At 35.3% G+C, this 23,761-nt stretch overlaps 1 protein-coding gene across 15 annotated transcripts in view; it reads left to right on the top strand.

The window, feature by feature from the left end:
* The window catches only part of SUPT20H (SPT20 homolog, SAGA complex component), a 39,838-nt gene that overhangs the window by 15,285 nt on the left and 792 nt on the right, over positions 1 to 23,761 (top strand). For 7 of the 15 annotated variants that reach the window (XM_040622116.1, XM_040622129.1, XM_040622123.1 and 4 more), the window contains 16 exons: positions 1,629 to 1,768; positions 3,486 to 3,642; positions 3,734 to 3,790; positions 5,889 to 5,960; positions 6,856 to 7,013; positions 8,166 to 8,192; positions 8,754 to 8,786; positions 9,335 to 9,452; positions 9,963 to 10,065; positions 10,211 to 10,369; positions 12,098 to 12,404; positions 12,929 to 13,083; positions 15,784 to 15,839; positions 18,978 to 19,097; positions 21,615 to 21,720; positions 23,180 to 23,283. In XM_040622116.1, coding sequence (XP_040478050.1) covers positions 1,629 to 1,768; positions 3,486 to 3,642; positions 3,734 to 3,790; positions 5,889 to 5,960; positions 6,856 to 7,013; positions 8,166 to 8,192; positions 8,754 to 8,786; positions 9,335 to 9,452; positions 9,963 to 10,065; positions 10,211 to 10,369; positions 12,098 to 12,404; positions 12,929 to 13,083; positions 15,784 to 15,839; positions 18,978 to 19,097; positions 21,615 to 21,720; positions 23,180 to 23,283 — 1,872 coding nt within the window. The remainder of the gene's footprint in view (positions 1 to 1,628; positions 1,769 to 3,485; positions 3,643 to 3,733; positions 3,791 to 5,888; positions 5,961 to 6,855; positions 7,014 to 8,165; positions 8,193 to 8,753; positions 8,787 to 9,334; positions 9,453 to 9,962; positions 10,066 to 10,210; positions 10,370 to 12,097; positions 12,405 to 12,928; positions 13,084 to 15,783; positions 15,840 to 18,977; positions 19,098 to 21,614; positions 21,721 to 23,179; positions 23,284 to 23,761) is intronic. The other 8 variants (XM_040622139.1, XM_040622134.1, XM_040622147.1 and 5 more) reach the window with 5 other exon arrangements.

Here is a 23,761-nt window from a genome sequence, read left to right as displayed (position 1 = left end):
TGAGTAATCTCACCACAACTGAAAGGTGCACTCCCAACTACTTAGCACATATATAGGAATAATTCCAGCTAATAGGTACAAAATAAATAAATGATGGATTTTTTTAAACATCAGTTTGGAAGTCTTTTAATTTGTGAATTAACAAATCTAGACAGCTATAATTCTTAGGTATAAGCACCATTAGATCATAGGTTTATAGTTTATAATGCAGAGATCTGACTAACCCCACTGGTGTAAAAGTGGGACAGTCGGTCATTGTGTGCCCCCTGGTGTGATGCAAGAGAAAGTACACAATAGTACCAGTAAAGAATTCTTGTCTAAAAAAACAGAACCAGAATTAAATTAAGCTTCTAGATCTTAATAGTTTAGGGGGAATTCAGGAAATAAAAGAAACTATTAAATGACACAGGAAGCAACCAGTCAGATCCAGTTAAAGTCCACGAGGAAGTAGTTGCTCGAATCCAACCAATTACATGAGAAAAGGGGAAAAGTTGGGAGAAGGAGATGTTAACATTACAAAATAAAAAATGGTGTTTAAAACAGATAAAAACCAGATACCACAGGCCTTGTTTGAGTTCAAATTCAAACAGGTGCCTGGGTGGCTCAGTCGTAGGCGTCTTCCTTCGGTTCAGGTCATGATCCCAGCGTTCTGAGATCCAGCCCGCGTTGGGTTACCTGCTCAGCCGGAAGCCTACTTCTCCCTCTCCCACTCCCCCTGTTTGTGTTCCCTCTCTCTCGCTGCCTCTCTGTCAAATAAATAAATACTTAAAAAAAAAAAAAAAAACAACTAAAAGTACACTCTTGAGATAGTGGGAAATTTAAAGCCAGACTGGATGTTAGAACTCCTTATCAGTTAGCAATGCGTGCTGAAGTATTTTCAGATGAAACAATACAACATCAAAAATGTATTTTAAATTACTGCAGCAAAACAAAAACATAAGTTACAGAGGCAGTTGTTAAATGAAATTGAGTGTTGGTACATGGGTGTCACCATGCTTCTGCTTTTGTGTATGTTTGAAAATATCCATAATTAAACCTTGAAGTATTGAAAGAAGCAGTGTGTGTTTGCAAAATATCTTATTCAGCAATAGTATTAATTGACTCGTTTGACCGTAAAAAATTTAGTTGTTGCTATTAAAATATCTCCGTGATTAAGAAAAAAAAAAAAGGGAATGCAGTATTTCTTACATAATACCCGTAAAACACCTGTATACACTTTGTAATTGGGTATATAGAGTTTACACAGTATTAGTGTAATCATTGCTATGATCCATCATGATTCTGTAAGCTTTGTGGGAGCAAATGATTTTATCTGTTTTGTTCACTACTTAATCCTCAACTCTTAGAAGAGGGCCTAACACATAGTAGGTGCTCAGCAAGTATTTGTTGAATTAACGAATAGGCACTTTTAAAACTTGACCATTTTGAACACTATACAAATTACCGAATTTCCATTAATAATTTAATTATGCTGTCAAGTTTTTGAAATTTACACAAAGGTTGGAACTTGAGATACTATGTTTTATGGTAGTACATAACAGAGTTCCAAGGAATATTTCTAGATTAAGAGATATATGTGATTTGAAAAACTTAAATCTGTTACTGACATATGCTCTTATACATTTTAGGAAGATAAACTTTTGCTTGAGAGCCAACTGATCCTAGCTACAGCTGAACCACTGTGTCTTGATCCTTCTATAGCTGTAACCTGCACCGCAAACAGACTGCTTTATAACAAGCAAAAGATGAATACACGCCCAATGAAACGGTAATTGCCTTTGTAGATAGGTAAACCAAAAGATGCTCCTAGGCAAGTAGCTTTAAATTTTGCTATTTATGGTATCTTGCCCCTCCAAAGTATGTAAGTGCTCTTTTTTTAAATAGGATTTTAATGGCCTTACGTTACTTCTTTTGTGTATTACAGTTTTATAATACTGTCCGCTTTATAATGAAGTGGTGCATTCTCTGCATTTTGTGAAAGAACAAACTTCCTAAAGTTTAGAGTCTGTTTACCAAAAAGTGAGGCTGAGAAGAGACAAGTATAAACAAAGAATTAATTCCTTTCTTAACTAATTACCAATAACCTGTTTGTTTTGTTAGTATTGCTTTTAAAGAAATGATTTGTAATTTATTTTTGAGATCTGATGAAATATCAGTCTGACAAGTCAGTTTATAACCAAATGCCTTTTTATAACATGATAATTTGTCTTTAAATGTTTTAGCTGTTTTATTTAATATTAACTTGGACTACAGTTATAGTTGGTTCGTTATTAAGTACTTTTGACATAATTGGTTGAATTGCCCACTTTGGATAATCTTCAAGTTAGGAGGACTTCAAAAACCTATCCATTTTCTGAATTACTTAATGTACTCTATAAACAACATATGCTGAGGAAAAGGTACAGTTTTGGAAATAGTGAAGTAAGTCCGTATAAGATCTGTCAGGAGTCCTGTAAAATCTCTTTATATCTCTCCACGTCTCCATGCCCACTGCTAAATCATAGTTAAAGTCAGCATCATCATCATCTTGACTTTTGTAGTAAATTCCTATTTGACCCGTCTTCCTGCTACTGTCTTTGCTCCCTTCTGATCTATTTCCCACATAAGCAAACTGGAATAATCTTTTAAAAACTTCAAAGAAGATTATGCCACTACTTGCTTAAATTTCCCTAAAGCTTTCTATTGTACTTCACATCACATGTAAACACATAACCATTGATCTGCAAGGCCCTTTTCTCACTCTCTGACCTCATCTGTTATATGGACCCTAATGCTCTAATCAACACCTATTTTCTGTTTTTAAAACAAATTAAGTTTTTAATTCTTTTTTAGTTTTTAAGTTCTTCTCTGTGCTTCAAATACTCATTCCCTGATCTTTTTTTTCTTTACCTTTTTTTTTTTTTCTTAAGATTTTATTTATCTATTTGAGAGAGGGGGAGAGAGCATGAGGGGTGGGGGCAGAAGGAGAGGAAAAAGCAGACCGGACCAAACAGGGAGCCCAACTCAGAGCTTGATCTTAGGACCCTGAGATCACGACTGGAGCCAAAGGCAGATGCCCAACCAGTTAAGCCACCCAGGGACCCTTCCTGATCCTCTCATAGCCAGTTCCTTTGTGCCGTTCATGGCTCAGCTCACGCATCATTTCTTCAGAGTCCATTTCTTCCCTTCTCTGACTTAATGCTGCCCTCTCTATCACAGACTCACCACAGTACCCTGTTTTTCTTCCTCCTACCGATCAGTGCTCTCTGAAATTATCTTACCTATTTACTTGTGAGTGTCTATTTTCCCCTCTGGACTAGCAGCTCCATGGTGGCAGGAATTTTGTTTGTCTTGTTCATTTTTGTTTTAGTGCCTGAGACTTGGCTTGGCAAGTGATAGTGTTCTACAGATATTTGTGATTTATATATATAATGCTTACTGATTTGAATCCAGATTTATTCTGAGTTTCTTTTATTTTGTTTAGTTCAACTCTCTTAATATTTCAGGTGTTTCAAGAGGTATTCCAGGTCCTCTCTGAATCGGCAACAGGATCTGTCTCATTGTCCACCTCCTCCACAGCTAAAATTACTTGATTTCTTACAAAAAAGGAAGGAAAGAAAAGCAGGTCAACATTATGACCTCAAGATATCTAAAGCAGGAAATGTAAGTATGTGTTTTTTAAATGAAGCTTATTATGCCAAAAGCTTTGCTCATTTTGAATTTTCACCATATTAATACTGTTTTTAATTTTCAGTGTGTAGATATGTGGAAGCGGAGTCCCTGTAATTTGGCCATACCTTCTGAAGTGGATGTAAGTCAGTTCATGAATTGCAGTTGTTTTAATATTAAATTCCTAAATTAAAGAGCAGCTTATACTCTGGGAAAACAAAGACTGACTTGTTTTAAAAACAGAGTAATGATTTTTTTAAAATCAATTGCTCATTTTTAGAATATTTTAGAATATTCTTTCACATTAACTTGTGTAAGGATATAACACCTTAATACATCTGTGTATTGCTATAAAAGGTCTATGTTCAGAGTAGGAATAATAAAGAATTTTGAAATATGGAAAAGGATGGTACATTATTACATAGTATGTATAAAATGTGTTCTTTTTATTTCATTATAATTTCCTGATAATCCTTCTTTTCTTGAATTAATTAAATGTGAAAATTAACAATAGTGCAGCAGCGGCCAAAATTAGGAACTTTGGCTGTTATTCTCTGCTGATCCATAGTATTCATGAGCTATAAATGATCAAAAATATGAAAGAGATCTTTTGATAACTTGTCCCGTATTTGTTTTACTTTCTTATTTCTCCTGTGTTCCTTTTTATTTTTCACTCAACTCTATAATTGGTTAGTTATTTTAATGGACGTTTGCTTTTCTTCTGCATTCCTAGGCCAGCACATATACTATTCTTATTCTCTGAGATTGAAAGAAAAATTTCTGAAAAGCACAAAGCCAAAACCATCTGAAGTACACTATATATATGACTAAAGGAGAATAAGCCACATTATTTCTTGATAACTTATGTGTTTCTGGAAGAACACAGCTTGAGAAGAATTGTTAGTGTAAATACCAAAGGGTGGGATTTAGCTTTGGAGGGTAGACTGGGTATCTAAAGCAGTGCTTCTCAAACTGTAATGTACATCCTAATCACCTTGGCTTGCTTGTTAAAATGCAGGTTCTAGTTCAGCAAGTCTGGGCTAGAACCTGAGATGCTGCGATTTTGCCAGGCTCTCAGGTTTCATGGTACTGGGGTCCCCAGCCTCCATTTGAGTAGCAAAACGCTAATACAAAGTTTTCTCAGTCTGAGTCGATCAGAAGAATCATCGAGAATACCAGATAAATGTAGATTTCAGGCCCCACTTCAGACCTTCTAATTTAGTCAGGTCGCCAGGGAAGGACATGGAAATCTGAGTTTTTACCAAGTTCCCAGGTGAGTCTGATTATCTTAAGGTCATGGTTACCAGGAAGATGAGAATATTTGATTCACAGAGACTAGTAGGAAATAATACAGAATATATGGTCCATGTCTGATTAGACATTGGAAAAGGTTCACAAAAATTTTACCAACTTTAATATAAGTTCCCTAGTCTCCCTCCAATTTTGTCCCATCACAAGAGAACTATTCCATTAAAACCCAGCCATAAGGAGCATCTGGGTGACTCGGTCGGTTAAGTTTCTGCCTTCAGCTCTGGTCATGATCCTGGGGTCCTGGGATTGAGCCCCATGTTGGGCTCCCTGCTCAGTTGGGAGCCTGCTTCTCCTTTTCCCTGCTCATTTCTTTCTTTCTCTCTCTCTCTCTCAAATAAATAATCTTAAAAAAAAAAGTGGCTTAAAAACCCAGACAAAGGAAAAGATCTTGGTTCTGATATGTCTGTGACGTTCCAACTTTCCTAAAGGACAAATGTAATATCAGCTTATGGGATAAAAAGAAGAGGCACTGTCCAAAAAAGCAGCTGTGTTTATTACACCTATTTAATGATAAAAGGGATTCTAATTATGTTTTTAATACCAATTAGTCAAATTACTATATCAGGAAGGTTTTATTATTTTTTTTTTTAAAGATTTTACTTATTGGACAGAGCGAGACACAGCGAGAGAGGGAACACCAGCGGGGGAGTGGGAGAGGGAGAAGCAGGCTCCCCACTGAGCAGGGAGCCTGATGCTGGGCTTGATCCCAGGACCCTGGGATCATGACCTGAGCCGAAGGCAGACACTTAATGACTCAGCCAGCCAGACACCCCTCAGGAGAGTTTTAAACTAAGCATAAGTAGTTGGTGATATTAGCAATTCAAGAATTTCTGTGCTTGAAACTATATTGTATTGAGTTACTTAGGTTTTTCTCTCTGGTCGCAATACTTACTCCATTATGTATGCTGTCTCTTGATTTGATTGCTTAGGTGGAGAAGTACGCGAAAGTGGAAAAGTCCATAAAATCTGATGACTCACAACCAACAGTCTGGCCAGCCCATGTAAGTCCATCATTGTAGTCTTCTTTCTGATGAGGCTGTTTCTGAATTTATTAAACATAAAGTGCCTTTACTTTAGGGTTTGTTTGTTGGGGTTTTTTTGTTTTGTTTTTTTGTTTGTTTTGTTTTTTTCGTTTAAAGAACATCCTGGGGGGTTAGTGAATTAAAGGAAAGAACAGTTGTTCAGTTTTGTTTTTCATAAAGTACGTTTCCATTTTAAAGGGCAGTTGTAATACATAACTGCATTTTTATTCTGTTGCAGTTGCATATTGGTAGTTCTGATTTGTTTTCTGTTTCTAATTAGTAAGCTATTCTAAGGACGATTTTAAATGTTCTATGTAATTTTCCCTAAGTGCAGTAATACTTTATTTTATATGTGACAAGTAGGTCTGTCTTCAAGTTTTACCCCTTTAATATTTGTATTTGCATTCATATGTCTAGTTTATGCAATTCTGCCATGTTTCACTTGGGTTTGGTTAACTACCCCATTGGACTCTCATTCTTAAAGTGCTATGTAAAAAAGAATCCTGGGGGGGAGGGGGCGCCTGGGTGGCTCAGTCGTTAAATGTCTGCCTTCGTCCCAGGGAGTGATTCCAGGGTCCTGGGATCGAGCCTCGCATCGGGCTCCCTGCTCCACTGGGAAGCCTGCTGCTTTCTCTCCCACTCCCCCTGCTTGTGTCCCCTCTCTCACTGGCTGTCTCTCTCCGTCAAATAAATAAATAAATCTTTTAAAAAAAAAAAGAGTCCTGGGCTTTATTCCCTTTGATGGTCTTAAACAGGTCGATAGTCAAAATGTGATGTGTCTTCCTATTGCCAGATACAAGTTAGTGTGTTGTTTATTTTGTTAACTTTGATTATGTATTTACTGAAGAAGGTATCTGGGACGGTCTTTTTTCAGGATGTAAAAGATGATTATGTATTTGAATGTGAAGCTGGTAATCAGTATCAGAAAACAAAGCTGACCATTTTGCAGTCACTTGGTGATCCACTTTACTATGGTAAAATACAGCCATGTAAAGAAGATGAAGAAAATGACAGCCAGATGTCTCCATCCCAGTGAGTTCTGTTAAATACATGTAATTGACAAAATTAGGCATCAGAATTTATCTAGCAACTACTGATGAACCATTAATGAATAAAAATTTCCCTTTGGGGATTCATTTGTTATTTAAGTACTCCAATTAGATTTGTCAGTGGACAAAAGTAAACCTAAATTACAATTAACGTCTCGTCCAGGAGTTATTTAAAATAATATCTTCTTAAAAACCTATGGTATAATTATTCTCATACTTGCTTTGAAGAATATATCCCTCTTGTTGTATTTATGTGTTGACACGACTTCAACCTACAAGCAGGAAGTTGAAGTGTTTCTGAGAAGTAGCTTGTTTAAATGAATAGAAAGTTTTATAAATGAAGAAGCTGTTGGTATTGCAGCACTGCATGTAAGGACAAAGACTCAGTGCTTAATGTAGTTACTGGCTCCAAAAAATACACACACACGCATATTTGATCTTCTAAAACTTATGGACTATATATATTTAGTACAAGGTAACAGTATTTAGTTTTGTTTTTATTGTTAGTTTGATTATTAGTTTTGTTTTTTGATCAAGTTGATGCTGTTTCAAGAAGAAGAAACTACAAAGAGGAGCTCAACAGAAAAAAGCAGGGGCCAGGAATATGTTAAATTATTTATAAATCTTTACTTAACACAAGATACTAAATGAAGCTATAGCAGACATGGATTTTAAAGAGCAACCTCACCAGTATCTTAAGTAAAAGTCAATGGGAAGAAATAGTTTCAGTCAAAGAATCATTAGGTAATTTTTTCACATTAGCAGTTTCTATTGTTGAATACTATATAGACAGATCAGATGTTTTGATTACCTGTGTTTTTAAAAATCTCCCCCTTTAAGACATACATTGGTCATTTTAAATTATGAACTTTTCTCAAACACAAAGAGATACAATATACTTTTTCTCATTTAAAAAAGAAAATCAGTTCAAAAGCCAACTGATCAGATCTGTCTAACAAGAAGAGAATTGAATTTTTTGCTTTTACATCAGGGAGTTGCTGCAAAAATGCTGCATGATTTGTTACTTCCAGTCATTCCTCCATATTCATAAATTACTTGAGTTAATAACTATGAAGTTAAAGTTTGAGCTGCATTAACCAAGTTTTTTCTTTTTTTTTTACATTTTATATTTCAGCTCCTCCACAGATGATCATTCAAATTGGTAATTAAAAAATAAACAAACTCACTATTTTAATCTGTTAAGAAATCATATAAATGTCAAATTCTTTAAAAAGACTTGGTAAAGACATTTTATTGAATTGGCAATAAACTACCTTCCTTGTCTAAAATACATTTTAAGATCTGCTCTATAGACATTATTAATGATTTCGAAAATCAAAGGTTAAAGTGAGAGGAAGGCCAAAGGCCTTGCACACAGTAGTTCAGTGAATTTTGCTCTAGGGCAGACACTTGCAAGGATGTATAGCACTTGGTAACTTTCAGCCCAGATTTTGTTTTGATACATAAGTTTTATGCCAAAATACATCTCCTTTAAATTAAATCAGCCAAATTATTCACAGGATATTTTATAATGCATGCAAAACTTGGTCATTGCTTCATAAGTTTAAATGTATTTAAATTTTTTTTTTTTTTGTAATATCTCTGTAGTTTGACTCATTTTGTAAAACTGCAGTCACTAAAATACGGAAGCCTTCAAAAGTAATCCCAGGGTTCCTTAAGACAACTCTTAACGTAATACTTTTCTCTCTTCTAAACATTTCAGGTTTATTATTGGATCAAAGACTGATGCTGAGAGGTAAAAATATTTGTGTCTTTATCTTTAATCTGGATGGATATGAAAAACTTCATTTTTATAGGATAGAGAGTACTCCACTAAGAGTCACAACTTTGGTTTTAGTTATACCTTAGATATTACTAGGATTTTTTATAGAATTAGGAAAATAACACAGGAATAATGTTTAAAATACAGTGTATTTTACGTTAGAAAGCATAGATGTATCTGTTAGCTAAGGAAGATAATTTCTGAGTAGTACTTTAATCAGAATGCAAGTGAAAGTGGGTAATTTCTTTGGCTGCTTATTGGTTAAGTATTCCCTACAATTTCTGTATTAAAGGAAGATACTGTATGTTTATCTTTAGATTGTTTATTAGCAAAGTGTTTTGAGCATTTGCTTGTCACTGCAAAGATTAGAAGAATGTGCTTTTTGCACAAACAAATTATCTAATTTGAATTTCTGTGTAAATTTTGATGGAAATTCTTTTATTAACAGTTACTATTTTCTCCTGTGAATTTATGTTTAGAACAGTTAGCTAATCCTTACTCATTTACTCCTAATATTCTAGGGTAGTCAATCAGTACCAGGAATTGGTCCAGAATGAAGCCAAATGTCCAGTCAAAATGTCACACAGCTCCAGTGGCTCAGCCAGCTTGAGTCAGCTTTCTCCAGGGAAAGAAACAGAAGTGCGTTTGATTATTTTTTTGTGCCTAATTGTTTCTCAAGGAATCTAAGAAATGTTAAAGACTGTTTTTTGAGGAATGGGGTATTGTTTAGTGTTTAACTTTCTGTAATGGAAGCTTTCAAGTATATACAAAGGTAGAAAGAAAAGTATAATGAACACCTGTGTATACTAATCACCTGGTTTCAACAGTTTTCTCTTTTCCCTGGAAAGATTTAAGAGTGGAAGCTTTGCTTCAGTTTACCTTTCTGCTCTTCTCCCTCAAACTTTCTCCCCACCCTATTACTTAGAAATCTTTTCTTCATCCTATATATCTACCGTAATTTATTTCATGGATCGTCTTATGTGAAATTATATTTTTTTATAACATCTGTAATGCCCAGCCAATAACACTAATGTACTTTGCAGAGTTTTAAAGTGTTCGTTCTCATCTAGAAGCCATAGTGGTATTAATTTATGAGTTTTTGATTTGGGCCAAATTTTAACAAGTATATTTAATGTCCCTGTCTCTTAGCAGCCGGAGACTGTGTCAGTTCAGTCTTCAGTATTGGGAAAGGGAGTAAAACATCGACCTCCACCCATCAAACTTCCCTCAAGCTCAGGAAATAGTTCTTCAGGTATTACATTCTTTGGTTTCTGTCATCTGGAGTATAACACAGCATAAGTGATAATCTATTTTTAAAACTATACTCCTGTTATGACTTACTTAATTCATAGAATTTCAAATTACAGGTGTAGGAAATAACTTTTATACTCTTCTAGGTAACTATTTTACACCACAGCAGGCCAGCAGCTTTCTTAAATCTCCAACTCCTCCTCCTGCTTCCAAGCCACCAAGTCTTTCTCGGAAGTCATCTGTGGATCTCAATCAAGTTAGCATGCTTTCTCCAGCTGCCCTGTCACCTGCCAGCTCATCACAAAGTGAGTTATAACTTAAATTCTTCATTAGCTCTTCATTGGCTTTTTGCATTAGTGTTTCTTAAAACAGCTATTTTTTTTTTTGACCAGTGAAATATTGAAATCAATGTACTATGTACCCAAAATGTATAAGTTTTTGAGAAGCTTCAGGCAAATCTCTTGTTAATTGTATGTATTATGTGTTTATTGTAATTGTATTTGTTTTTCTGTATCTATGTATGCACTGTGTGTATACCTTATAGATTTACAACCTACACATCTCCTTAAAAAAATAATCTGTTAATTAAATGTGGCAATAGGATTCCAAAATATTTTTTATTCCAGGGTTCCCTAGGATCATGTTACATTTTATGTAAACTATGTAGCTGATACGAAAAAAAAATGTCGTAAGAGTTGTTGCTGCAGTCCTATCTTTGTATATGTAAGAAACCAACTAGTTCCAAGGTGGTGATAAAATAAACTGAAAGCCAATTTTTCAAAAACACTCCTACACCCTTAAAAATTGTAATCAGTTACTAAAATGTGGTAATAATCATAAGGCATTATTCTGAAAATATTAAAATGTAATTTTTACTTCTGAATCCTTTTTTTTTTAACATCATGGAAACTTAACGCAAGAATTCTAGCATTCAGTTGGGAGAATTTCTTCAAATTAGAGTTTTCTGAGATACTTAGGTATCTATTTGCAAAAAAGCATTCCAGTTTTTTAGATTTTTTTTATAGATAACTAAAGTGTGCTGAAAGTTTTAGTACACTGCACAGTGATAGGGTGGTCTTCGCCTTAGATTATAAACATCTTCATCTTGATAGCTCAAAAGGTGTAATTTTTCTGCCTTCTTGTTTTGCACAAAGAAAAATTTATAAATTTCCTAGAAGTCTTATTCACACTTCTTATGTTGTGGGTATGGATTATGTTAATCTACTGCACACAGTTGTTACTTTAAGTAAGGGTTGAGTGACAGCTTCTGGACATTCACATTTCTTTCCTTTCTTTCTGCAGGACATGAAAGCTAAAAAAGAAAACACCTCAAGAGCTTTTGGTTTTATTTTTTTGGTTTTTGTTTTTTGTTTTTGTTTTTTTTTAAAAAGTTGATAAACTGTGCATACTTCATTCACAACAGATTTTCTATACATTCTTACATTTAAACAGAAGTACACAGTTACTGTTAAAGATGCAGTATTATCTATCAAATATTTGCTTTATTATTGTGTTTTGTAAATTTGTTTGTCAGGATAAACTTGATGTGTTAGGAATTAAACATGTACATTTAGGTGCCAAATATGATTGTTAACCATATGTAATTTATTAAATATGTTCAGAGTTTATCTCAGACTGTTACAGAAAATAAGCAATATTTTTTAATGAAGTTCTAAATTAGTGAAATCGTAAATAACAAAAATTAATTTGAATTCCTCTTAAACGTTTTAGGCCAAAGGTAGCATGTAGGAAATTAACTTTTAAATGGGTATTGTGGTAGTATACAAATGTATATTTTTACTGTTACTGTAATAGCATCTCTGATGGAATTTTTAGGTGATATACTGCATCCTTAATTGTAATTGAGTGTAGCAACACTCATGTATCATGTGTAGAAATTAACACTTGCAGTTAACTGCTTAAAAAAAAACTGGAACAAATTGTCAGTGCTAAGTAAGATTCCATTAACCTTATTTTAAAAAGGACTGGCCATTTATAACAAACTAGCAATTTTTATTTTTCTCAATGAGCAGGATCTGGAACTCCTAAGCCATCTACTCCTACACCAACCCCTTCATCGACCCCACACCCTCCTGATGCTCAGAGCTCAACTCCTATTACCCCTTCAGCCACCCCTACTCCCCAAGATTCAGGCTTCACCCCTCAGCCCACTTTGTTAACTCAGTTTGCTCAGCAGCAAAGGTCTCTGAGCCAGGCAATGCCTGTAACGACCATTCCTCTTTCCACCATGGTAACATCCATAACTACAGGAACCACGGCCACCCAGGTCATGGCAAACTCTGCTGGACTTAACTTCATCAATGTAGTGGGCTCTGTTTGGTAAGTTTGCATTGATGCCCTGATTTTGTTTCTTTGTTTGTTGTTGTTGTTCTGTTGTTTTTTAAGATATTCTCATTGATCTAAGTAAATTCTTGTGAAATTAATAAATTGCATATTTCTGAAACTGAAAAATAGTTTAGATATGGATAGAAGCTATCTCAACAAGTATGTTTTAATTTTAGGTCATATATGTATTATATGCACTAACCTGATACTACTCCACATTGACAGCAGTATAGATTTTCTTGTTTATCCTCAGCATTAGCATCTTTTAATCCCTTGATTAATGCTTTTACTCTTTCAATTTATATTTAAACCTTGATAAATACATAGTACTTAATTTTAGATAATCTTACTGTCACTGTCTGGCATAAAAATGAAACAGAGCCCCAAAACTGATGTTTAAGACCAAAATACCTAATTGTGTTTGTGTAGTAGTTTATTTTTTAATCCAAGGAATTAATTATGTGACTGAAATTTTCTTACATAGTAGAAGTTTAATGCTTTGTCTTATTCTCCTGCAGTGGAGCTCAGGCTTTGATGAGTGGTTCAAACCCTATGCTGGGCTGTAACACTGGTGCCATAACTCCTGCAGGAATAAACCTGAGTGGCCTTCTACCCTCAGGCGGTCTGCTACCAAATGCATTGCCCGGTGCAATGCAGGCAGCTTCTCAAGCAGGTCAGAATGTTGGAAATAATAACCTCTAAAAAATTAAAGTACATGCTAATGTAAAAATGTCATTTTAAGCATATTATATACACTTAACGTCCTTATTTCTTGAAGCATTATGTCACAGGGATTTCGTTTAAAAAGCCCTTAAAGGTCTGATATTTAAATCAAAAACCATTTAGCAGTTCTATGAAGAAACTTGGTAAGTTTCTACAACTTCTATCTGCCTTCCAAACATAATTAATTTTGATAGCCTTATTGTCAGTGTAGTCCTCCTATTCCAGGTAAAAGAAATACATTTTGGAAACACAGGTTGTGTCAGAAAGGCAACATAGAATGGCAATAAAAAGCCTAGGCTCTGGAACCAGATTACCTAAGTTTGAATCACAGGTGTGCAACTTACTGAATAGTGTAATCATGGGAAAGTCACCTCACCTTCCTTGTCAATACAATGGGGGAAAATAATGCTTTGCCTCATAGTTGGGAAGGTTAAAGGAGTAAATACAGATGTGGTACTTTAAACTGCCTGAGATGACATAAGCATTCAAAAAAATTACTGTCCTCATGATAAACAGTAGTCGTTTTAGTACAGTAGTAATTACTGTATATAACAGTTCTAACAACTTAATGCTATTTTGTAATGCTGTTTAAAATATTTTGTAGTATCTTGGAATAATCTAGTTTCTTACTGCTGAGAAAAAACTTAGCAGGACAAACAAACTTGACATAGTAAGAAAAATTTATCAAAAAATTTCTTGAATTATGAGAACTCAAACCCAAAGAGTATAATTTAAACAGGTAACATATTGCTGTGATTTCCTAATTCTAGCTGATGAGCTCATTTTAATGTTCATTAAGTGTTAGTGGCAGAAGCTCTGGAAAAGGAATCAAGTGTTGAACTTAGGATGCTTATATTTACCTTTACCAATTAGTTACATGTGGCTCCAGGTGTTCACTGTGGGGCCTAAAAGAAGTAACTTAATTTTTCTCCCTCGGCCTCAGTTTCATTTGTTCTAAAATGGGAGTAAAAATATCTAACTTCAGATGGTACGTAGGAGACATTAATGAAGTGATTTGAAAGTGCCTTTGATAAGCCATAAACATTAGATAGATGTTATTCATTTTTAAAGGAAGTTATGGGGGTGCCTGGGTGGCTTAGTCAGTTAAGCATCTGCCTTCGGCTCAGGTCATGATTTCCGGGTCCTGGGATCAAGCCTCACATGGGACTCCCTGCTCAGTGGGGAATCTGCTTCTCCCTCTTCCTCTGCCCCACCCCCTGGCTCATGCTCTCTCTCTCAAATAAATAAATAAAATCTTTAAAAATAAATAAAGGAAGTTATGTCATATCTTTTCATGAGGATTTTTCCTGATGGGGATATATCAGTACTGTAATATTTTAACATGATTATGCTGCTTCAGTTTCTTATTACAGGAGTTTGTTTATACCATCACCTGTGAATGTTCTGCCTCTTATCTTTTTTTTTATTCAATTATCTGCTGAGAGGACTAAATACATTTTAATTAGTGTTCAAATTGGTATATTTTATTGGCAGGATATGCGCATACTTTGAGACTGTGGTCTGCAAACTACAAGAATGGTTATATTTTTAAAGTTTTGTTTTAAAAAAAAAAGACAAGAGGAAGAGTATGCCACAGAGGCCATATGTGGCCCACAAGGCCTACTGGAAAAGTTTGCCAACCCCTGCTTCATGTACTCTGTGTTGCATCACAGATTTTTGGGACTAAGTTTAGAAATAACAGCATTGTTTCCTGACTTTCAGTTTGGACACAGTTCAGTGTTCTTTAACATTAATAATATTACCATTTGTACTTGAAAAAATAGCAAACAGCACACGGGGTTCTTGGAGATAGGATTATTATTGTGTACTACTTAGCACTGAGAAATTTAAATAGATGTCAATACCTGAAAGGTATTTGCACAGCAGTGACAATTTTATTATATTCATGGTGTCTGCATACTTCCTGATTACTTTATCAACCAAAAGTCAAAATAGTGGTAAAAGAAGTTATCATTTCTGAAACAATAGAATACAGGTATACCTTGCTTTATTGCACTCTGAAAATACTGCATATTCTTTTACAAATTGAAGGTTTGTGGCAAACCTGCATCAAGCAAAGCTATTGATGCCATTTTTGCAATAGCTTTTCCTCATTTCCTCGCTCTGGGTCACATTTTGGTAATTTTTGCAGTATTTCAAATCTTTTCATTATTATTACATTTGTTGTAGTCCTCTGTGATCAGTGGTTGTGACTCATTGAAAACTCAGTTAATGTATTTTTTAATAAAATATTTTAATTAAGGTTTGTACATTGTGTTTTCAGACATAATGCTATTGTACATTTAATAGACTACAGTATGATGTAAACATATTCATTGGGAAATGAGAAAATTCAATTCATTGCTTTATTGCAATGCTCACTTTATTGCAGTGATCTGGAATTGAACCCACAGTATCTCTGAGATATGCCTATAAAATGTACATCTGATGCTCCACATCTTTGAATGAGAATTTTGTGTTAATAGGTATTGATGAATTTTTTTTGTTTTTTATTTTAAAAGTATAGAAAAAACCACATCTATGCAGAAAGTACTTAAAATGTTGTATTTATAGTTACTAAAGGATAAAATAACTTTGAAGTGTAAAAAAAATTTAATTCCTTCTTATAACCATGAGTTTTATTTAACAGGTGTTCCATTTGGTTTAAAAAATACTTCAAATCTCAGGCCCTTAAATCTACTCCAGGTAAATGCGATATACTGCTTTTGATTGAAGTTTTTATGCTTGATATCTTTTTTAATAATGTATATCTGATCATACAAGCATTGAAATGTTGAAGTCTGTCCTGAATCTTCTAAGGGTGTGGTTAATTACTGCTTTCTTTGTATAATCACGTGGAAAGTGGATAAAGAGAAAGAATCTGTATCCTACATACCATATTCATTGGCTCCAGCACCCTGCCTAATCAAGCAGTAGCTGTTCCGATGGGGAGAATTGACAACTACCAAGGACTACGCTTGCCTACAGTAGCAGTAACAGATAATATCTAGAAAATAATTCCTCTTTCAACAGGCATTTTATGTATGTATCATATGTATTACTGTTCGCTTGAAGAAAGATTTTAAAAATAGGTAGGTGTTCTTTTCCTAAGCAGAATATGATTTCTTAGCACAATGCCAGGCACCTAATAGTCATTCATTAAATGTTTGTCAGATTATAGTTTGTGTCTAATGACGAGGCTTTACTTACATGTTACCAGTATCACCATATAAAAAGAGATTGAAAGTGGAGAATTTAGTACAGGTTATGAATTTACAATATTCTGGGTGTTATGCTAGGTCCTTTAATTTAAGGATGAGGTCCAGTATAAATCTACCAGGTTGGAAAATGGATGAGTTTGTCTACAAAGAACTTTTAGAAAAGGTAGACATGAATGTCTGGACACAAAATGGCAGAGCTTTGGATTATGAGGAAATAACAGTACTAGACAGGGACACCTGGGTGGCTTAGCGGTTTAATCATCTGCCTTTGGTCAGGTCATGATCCCAGGGTCCAGGGATCTAGCCCAGTGTAGGGCTCTGCTCAGCGCGGAGCCGCCTTCTCCTTTCCCCTCTGCTGCTGCTCCGCCTGCTTGTGCTCTCTCTCTGCCAAATAAAATTTTAAAAGAACAAAAGCAAAAAAACAGTACCAGACAGATCAGCTCAACCTGGTCTTCAGGAATAACAAATCAAGAAATGTATTTTAAGGGGCGCCTGGGTGGCACAGCGGTTAAGCGTCTGCCTTAGGCTCAGGGTGTGATCCCGGCGTTGTGGGATCGAGCCCCACATCAGGCGCCTCCGCTAGGAGCCTGCTTCTTCCTCTCCCACTCCCCCTGCTTGTGTTCCCTCTCTCGCTGGCTGTCTCTATCTCTGTCGAATAAATAAATAAAATCTTTAAAAAAAATGTATTTTAAGCCAAAACTTTAAATTAAACATTTCTTACATGAGATGCAAACAGTGTCTGTATTTACAGAATGTAATCGCAAAACAGTCCACTTGTAATACGGACAGACCACAGATCATATTGTTTTATTTAGCTAACTTCCTTGCATATTGCTCTTGGAAAGGAGTGGAATTCCTTAATAGCATTAATCATAAGGAATAAGGCTACCTTATAAGTTAATTATATTTTGCTGCATTTATTATGTTAACTGATTGAGGAAAGAACTGTTGACCTATGCTAAGTCCAAATTTACCTAACAATGAGGTTTAGATACTGACTTGAGCACACTGTGGGGAGGGGGCAGGGTTCTGCAGACCTAAGAGTTCTGTAGTTGGGTATTTATTTGCTTGTACCTTCTCTTAAGGACTGCAAAGTGCTTATACAGTAGTCCCCCATTATCTGCGGAAGATACATTTTCAAGACCCCCAGTGGATGCGTAAAACATGGATAGTAGCAAAACCCTGTATATACTGTTTCTTCCTCTACGTATGTGCTGTTAACCTTAAAAATAAAACTCCATTATTTTGCCAGCAAAATGGGTTTATTTTGGAATAACAGAGAATTGCTGTTTGGGCCAAGCAAGCTATGACAAAACCATAGGCAAGTTCAACAAACAAAAGAGAGGAATGTTATTTTATGATGAAGGAGGAGGAAGTGGAGAGGGTTGTTTTGAATGAAGTCCATTGGAGAAAACAAGAGTTCAGGTTGATGATAGCTTCTCTCTGGCTGAGTTTCAGGGGTGGTTGATTTCTTGTCGGAGATGCAGTGCACATCTTTCTCTGCTGGGGCCTGTCCCTGATGATTTTTCCTGTTCAGGATTCTTTTGTTGGGGTCTGTAAATGACAGTCTTCCTATAACTGACATTGAGCTTCCCGACTCTAGTGTCTCTCTATTTTCACAGTACCTACAATGAAGTTTAATTTGTGAATTAGACACAGTAAGGGATTAACAGTAATTAGTAAAATAGAACAGTGATAACAGGTACACTATAATAAAAATTATGTAAATATGGTCTCTTCCTCTAAGTACAGGGTACTATACTTACCCTTCTTGTAATGTGAGATGATAAAATGCCTGGATGATGAGATGAAGTGAGGTAGATGACATAGGTGTTGTGATGTAGTGTTAGGCTACTCTTGACCATGTCAGGAAGATCATCTGCTTCTGGACTGCAGTTGACTGTAGTAACTGAGACCAGGGAAAGCAAAACAATGGCATGAAGGGAGGTTACTATAGCTTAAAGCCCTATAGAATAAATGGAAAAACCATTTATTTCCTGATGCATATGAAAACCATAGTTTTAATTTTTAATACGGACTTTTCTGGATGCTTTAAAAAGTGGTTTTTTTGTTTGGGGGTTTTTTGAAGTAATTTAGGTACAGAATGACAGCAGCAAGTAGTGCCTCTAAACTAAAAATATGGATATCGAATGTACTTCCATTACAGCTTTGGAATTCCTTACTATGTTACATAAAAATCCATGCATTTCTGGTTTTTGATAAAGCTAGAACAAATTAGAGAAGTTCTCTTAAGATGTATATTTTGATTGTCACTAGTTTCTTGTTTATACTTTGTAATGCTTATTTAATGCTGTTTTATATTGATGTGTAAGAGTTAAAGCAGTATGTGTGTTTGGATAGCTAACTATTAAGCAGAATCATAGATGTTTGAGATTACTTACATATTTGAGAGCCTGCAGTAATAGCAATTAAAAGTTGTTTTTATTTATTTATTTATTTATTTTTTTTTTGAGGGCAGGGGTATTGGTTTGGTTTGGTTTTTGTTCACCTGTTTCCTCAGTCCACAGAAGAATGCCTGATACATAGTGAATGTTCTAAAAATGTTTATGGAATAAAGAAATTTAAATAATGTAAAATGAGCTAATTAGTTCTTCTTTAATAGCTTCCAGGTGGTTCACTCATTTTTAACACACTGCAGCAGCAGCAACAACAGCTCTCTCAGTTTACACCACAGCAGCCTCAGCAACCTACAACATCTAGTCCTCAACAGCCAGGGGAGCAGGTATGTGCTGTCCAGCCCTCCATTTGCTTTGTATTACGTAATTGTAACTCTCTTTTTTTTGGCATATTCCAAGCATATTTGACATGGTTTTAGTTCAGACAGACAGCTGCTGTTCTGCTTTTATTATCAGTAGTAGTGATCAGTTATTGGGTGCCTATTTGAAATTCTTTTCCTGCCCATGCATTTTTTGCCCAGTCATCGTCCTTCTGTTTGTAGTGTTTTGTCTCTGTTGGAATAGAGATGTCCCTATAATCATGAAGCTTAGGGCAAAGGGAAGATAGACACAAATATTTGTATATGGTTAAACAGAATGAAATTTAATAAGAACTGCAGTAAATTAAAGGAGAGGGAACTATAAGTTTTTCTGAACCTTCACTACACTTTGGAATCATCTGGGAACTAAAAATACTGATTCTTAGGTCCCACCCCCCAGAGTTTCTCTTAGTTCACAAAGATTCCCCAGTTAAGTCTTGGTTGGATAAAGCTCATCCTCTAGTAGATTCTCAGGAAGGGCACATTCAAAAAATTTTTTCTTTATTCTTTAACACATGAAGGATTAACTTGGCTGGATATAAAATTGATTTGCACCTTTTTTTTTTAATTGTAAAATATACATAATACGTAATTTGCCATTGTCGTCATTTTAAGTGTGCATGTTAAGTATATTCATATTGTTAGGCAGCCAGTCTCCACAGCATTTTCATCTTGCAAAACTGAAACTTTGTACCCATCAATCAATAATTCCCTATTTCCCTCTCCTGTTAGCCCCGACAGCCAACATTCTCCTTTCTGTTTCTCTGAATGTGACTAGTCTAGACAGTAGTTGTCTTTCTGTGACTGGTTTACTTCACTTAGCATAATGTCCCCAAAGTTCTTCCATGTTGTAGTGTGTGTCAGAATTTCCTTACTTTTTAAAGCTGAATAATATTTCGTTGTATGTGTATACCACATTTTGTTTATTCATTCATCTGTCAATGGACATTTGGATTGCTTCCATCTTTTTGTCTGTGATAAATAATGCTTTTATGAACATGGGTGTACAAACAGCTCTTTAAGTCCCTGCTTTTCAGTTCTTTTGAATAATACCCAGGAGTGAGATTTTTCATTTTTTGAGGGACCTGCATATTGTTTTCCATATGGCGATACCTTTTTACATTTTCCCCAGCAGTGTACAAAGGTTTCCGTTTCTCCATATCCTGACAAATTTTGACACTTGTTATTTCCTGAGGCTTTTTTAATAGTAACCATCCTCATGGCTGGAAGGTGATAAGCTCATTGTGATTTACATTTCCCTAATGATTAATGTTTTTGAACATCTTTTCATATACTTGCTGGTTGTCTGTGTATCTATTCTTTGGAGAAATGTCTACTCAGGTCCTTTTGCCCATTTTTAAAATCAGTATCCAGGGAAATCCTCTCAAGATAAATGTCTTGTAACTTGTGAAGTGTTTAACTTACATTATTTACTAAAATGTTATTTCAAACACTGTTTTAGGTGATAGCAAAGGATGTCTTTTTCATAGTGAAAGTTTTTAGTTTTGATGAACTCTGAGTTATCAACAATTTATTTCTTTTATGGATCATGCCTTATGTGTTGTCTAGGAATGCCTCACATAGACCCTATGGCCCAAAGATTTTCTCCTTGTTGTCTTCTAACAGTTTTACAGCTTTTCATTTACATCTGTGATCCATTTCCGGTTAATTTTTGTGTAAGGTATAAGACTTGGGTCAGGATTTATTGGCAGGGGGCAAAAGGGATCGTGGTCCAATTGCTACAGCACTAGTTGTTGAAAAAGCAATCCTTAATCCATTGAATTACTTTTGCTCCTTTATCAAGATGTATTTACATGGCTGTCTGTGTTCTCTATTCTCTTCTACCTCTCTTTGTATCTATCCCTGTGTTGGTACCACACTGTCTGGGTTAGTGTAGACTCAATAGTAAGTCTTAAAATCAGGCAGCGTGATTCCTTCCATTTTATTTTTCAAAACTGTTCAGCTGTTCTAGATCTTTTTCTTTTCCATCTAAATTTTAGAATCATCTTGTCTATAGATACAGAGGGAAAAAAGAACCTATTAAGGATTTTTAAAGGAGTTGAGTTAAGCCTATAGGTTAGTTTGAAAGTGACTTTACGGGGCGCCTGGGTGGCGCAGTCGTTAAGCGCCTGCCTTCCGCTCAGGGCATGATCCTGGCGTTATGGGATCGAGCCCCACATCAGGCTCCTCCGCTATGAGCCTGCTTCTTCCTCTCCCACTCCCCCTGCTTGTGTTCCCTCTTTCGCTGGCTGTCTCTGTCTCTGTTAAATAAATAAATAAATAAAATCTTTTGAAAAAAAGAAAAGAAAAAGTGACTTTACTATCTTTACTATGTGAATTTCCAGTCCATGAACACTTTGTTATTCTTTTTACAAGAATCTAATGTTGGTATTTTTCCTCATACCGGGGGGGAGGGGGGGAGGGAAATTACCAACTCAAAATTGTTTTTCTTTTTGTACAATCATGTATTATTTTTTTATTCAGGGTTCTGAACAAGGTTCAACCAGTCAAGAACAGGCCTTATCTGCTCAGCACACTGCTGTTATTAACCTTGCTGGAGTAGGAAGTTTTATGCAGTCACAGGCAGCTGGTTGGTATCTTTATACCTTCATATGTTGAATTTACTAAAAATAACTGATCACATAGGGATCTCAATATTTTAATTATTTCTTTTCCTTCTCTTACAAGCAGTATCTGAGGACAAAATATGGTTCTATTTAATGCATGAACTATTTATTGATGGCCCTCTGAGGTGTTTTTGTTAATTTGACAGTTGATTAAAAATGTTTTTACCCACATATATTAATAGCAGTTGGGTTTTTCTCACATTACAGTTCGTAAAATTTTATACAATTATCCAGCTTACTAGGAAGCTACCAAAGCTGTTAAATCCTCAGTTCTCCTGGGTTATTGAGACTGCATTTTTGTTGATTGCATAATCTTTGGTCTCATTCTGGTAGCTTGCAATTGCATGAATCAAGACTTAATGGTCAGCATAACTTTTATAAGCCACTTTTATCATTTGGAAAAAAAAAGATTATACTAAATGACTTCTCACCACTTCCAGCAGTAAATGGTGAACCAAAGATTTACCTTTAACTAAGATACCTTGTCACTTAAAGACAGTAATTGTAACATTACATTTAATTAAAGTCACTAAATCACTAAGTGTGTAAGTAAGCTATGATAGAGTTTGAGGATTGGGTGAACAAACATGTCAACATTTTGAATTATCACTGGGCTTACTGTCATATCTCTACAACTCCTAGTGTCTGAATTTAGAATAAGCAAGGTCTCACATAATGCCCTATTTAGAGCTCATGAATTTCCAAATGGAAATTTGTGATCATAAACCTTTACCACCCAAGTTATGAATCTCCTAAAATGGCTGTTGTATGTTTTAGTGGAAAGAATTCTAGGCTGAAAAATCATGAGAATGTTTCTAGCTTTGGACCTGTCAATAATTAGAGTGAGTCACTCAGACCATCATGGCCTGTAATTTTTTCATCTGTACATTGAGAGGGTTAAATTGATTACTCAGGCCCCCCTCAGCTTGAAAGGAAATAGAATTTTGCAGTCTCCATTCACCACCATTGTTGGCTAGTAGTGTAGTCTGAAACTCATTGCAGCATCTTTTGTTTAAAGCACTTATCCACCAGTTTGTCATTATGGTAGATTGGACTTCACCCACTCCCTTTCCTACTTCATTGATTCGATTTAAAACAACATACTGTATTTTCCATTTCTGCAAGAAAGCCCTCAAAAAAATAACACTAGCATCAAATTTCATTGTGGTGCAAGAAAAGGGATATGGTGCTTTGGCACACGGGCACTCCCTTCCCTTTCATATCCAGAAGGTTCTATAATCAGTGGTACCCTCAACTAACAGGAGACTGTACTAAATTTATTCTGAAATGTCTCTGATTTGATACTTAAGATTAATCATACTGATAACTTTTCTATTATTTCATTTTCTGTGTTGTCCTTTTCTAACCCTGGTAGCCTTCAAACTTTTTGACTGGCCTGCTTTCCCCTTCTCCTCTCTGTAGTGTTGTCTCAGCTTGGCTCTGCCGAGAACAGACCTGAGCAAAGCCTTCCTCAGCAGAGATTCCAGCTCTCCTCTGCCTTTCAACAGCAGCAGCAACAGATACAAGTAATCCAGCAACTTCACTCTGATTACATTTTTAAAGATACTCTGCTCCAAAAGTACTTCAACATACTTTACTCTAGTTTTATTTTACTGTCTTTTAAGACTATACAGTAGTAGGTAAATAATTTAGCAAATTTTACTTAAAAGTCTGACATTTTAGCCAGTCAACTTGGAGCACTGAACATCTAGTACATTTAAGCCATACTCTTCCTAATTTAAAATTTTTCATGAAGTGCTGGTGGCACATTAACATACATTTTGTAGTTTCCAGTATTTTTTGAAACAGACAGTTGTTAGTGCCAATGGTTAACTTTTTGATATTGTACTGCAGAAAAAGGCAAGTATACCAGTGTTCCTATTAGTAAATGTCATACCTGTTTTAGAAAAATGTTATTCCATGATTGTAGGAAGTCCCCATATTATAGTTGACTATCTTTGATATGCAGGGTGGTTTTATATTGCTATAAACTATCATACAACA

The sequence above is a fragment of the Ursus maritimus genome, unplaced genomic scaffold (assembly GCF_017311325.1).
Source record: "Ursus maritimus isolate PB19 unplaced genomic scaffold, ASM1731132v1 scaffold_10, whole genome shotgun sequence".
NCBI lineage: Eukaryota > Metazoa > Chordata > Mammalia > Carnivora > Ursidae > Ursus > Ursus maritimus.
The sequence above is the reverse complement of the archived record's forward strand: the minus strand, read 5'-3'. Positions and strand labels throughout refer to the sequence as shown.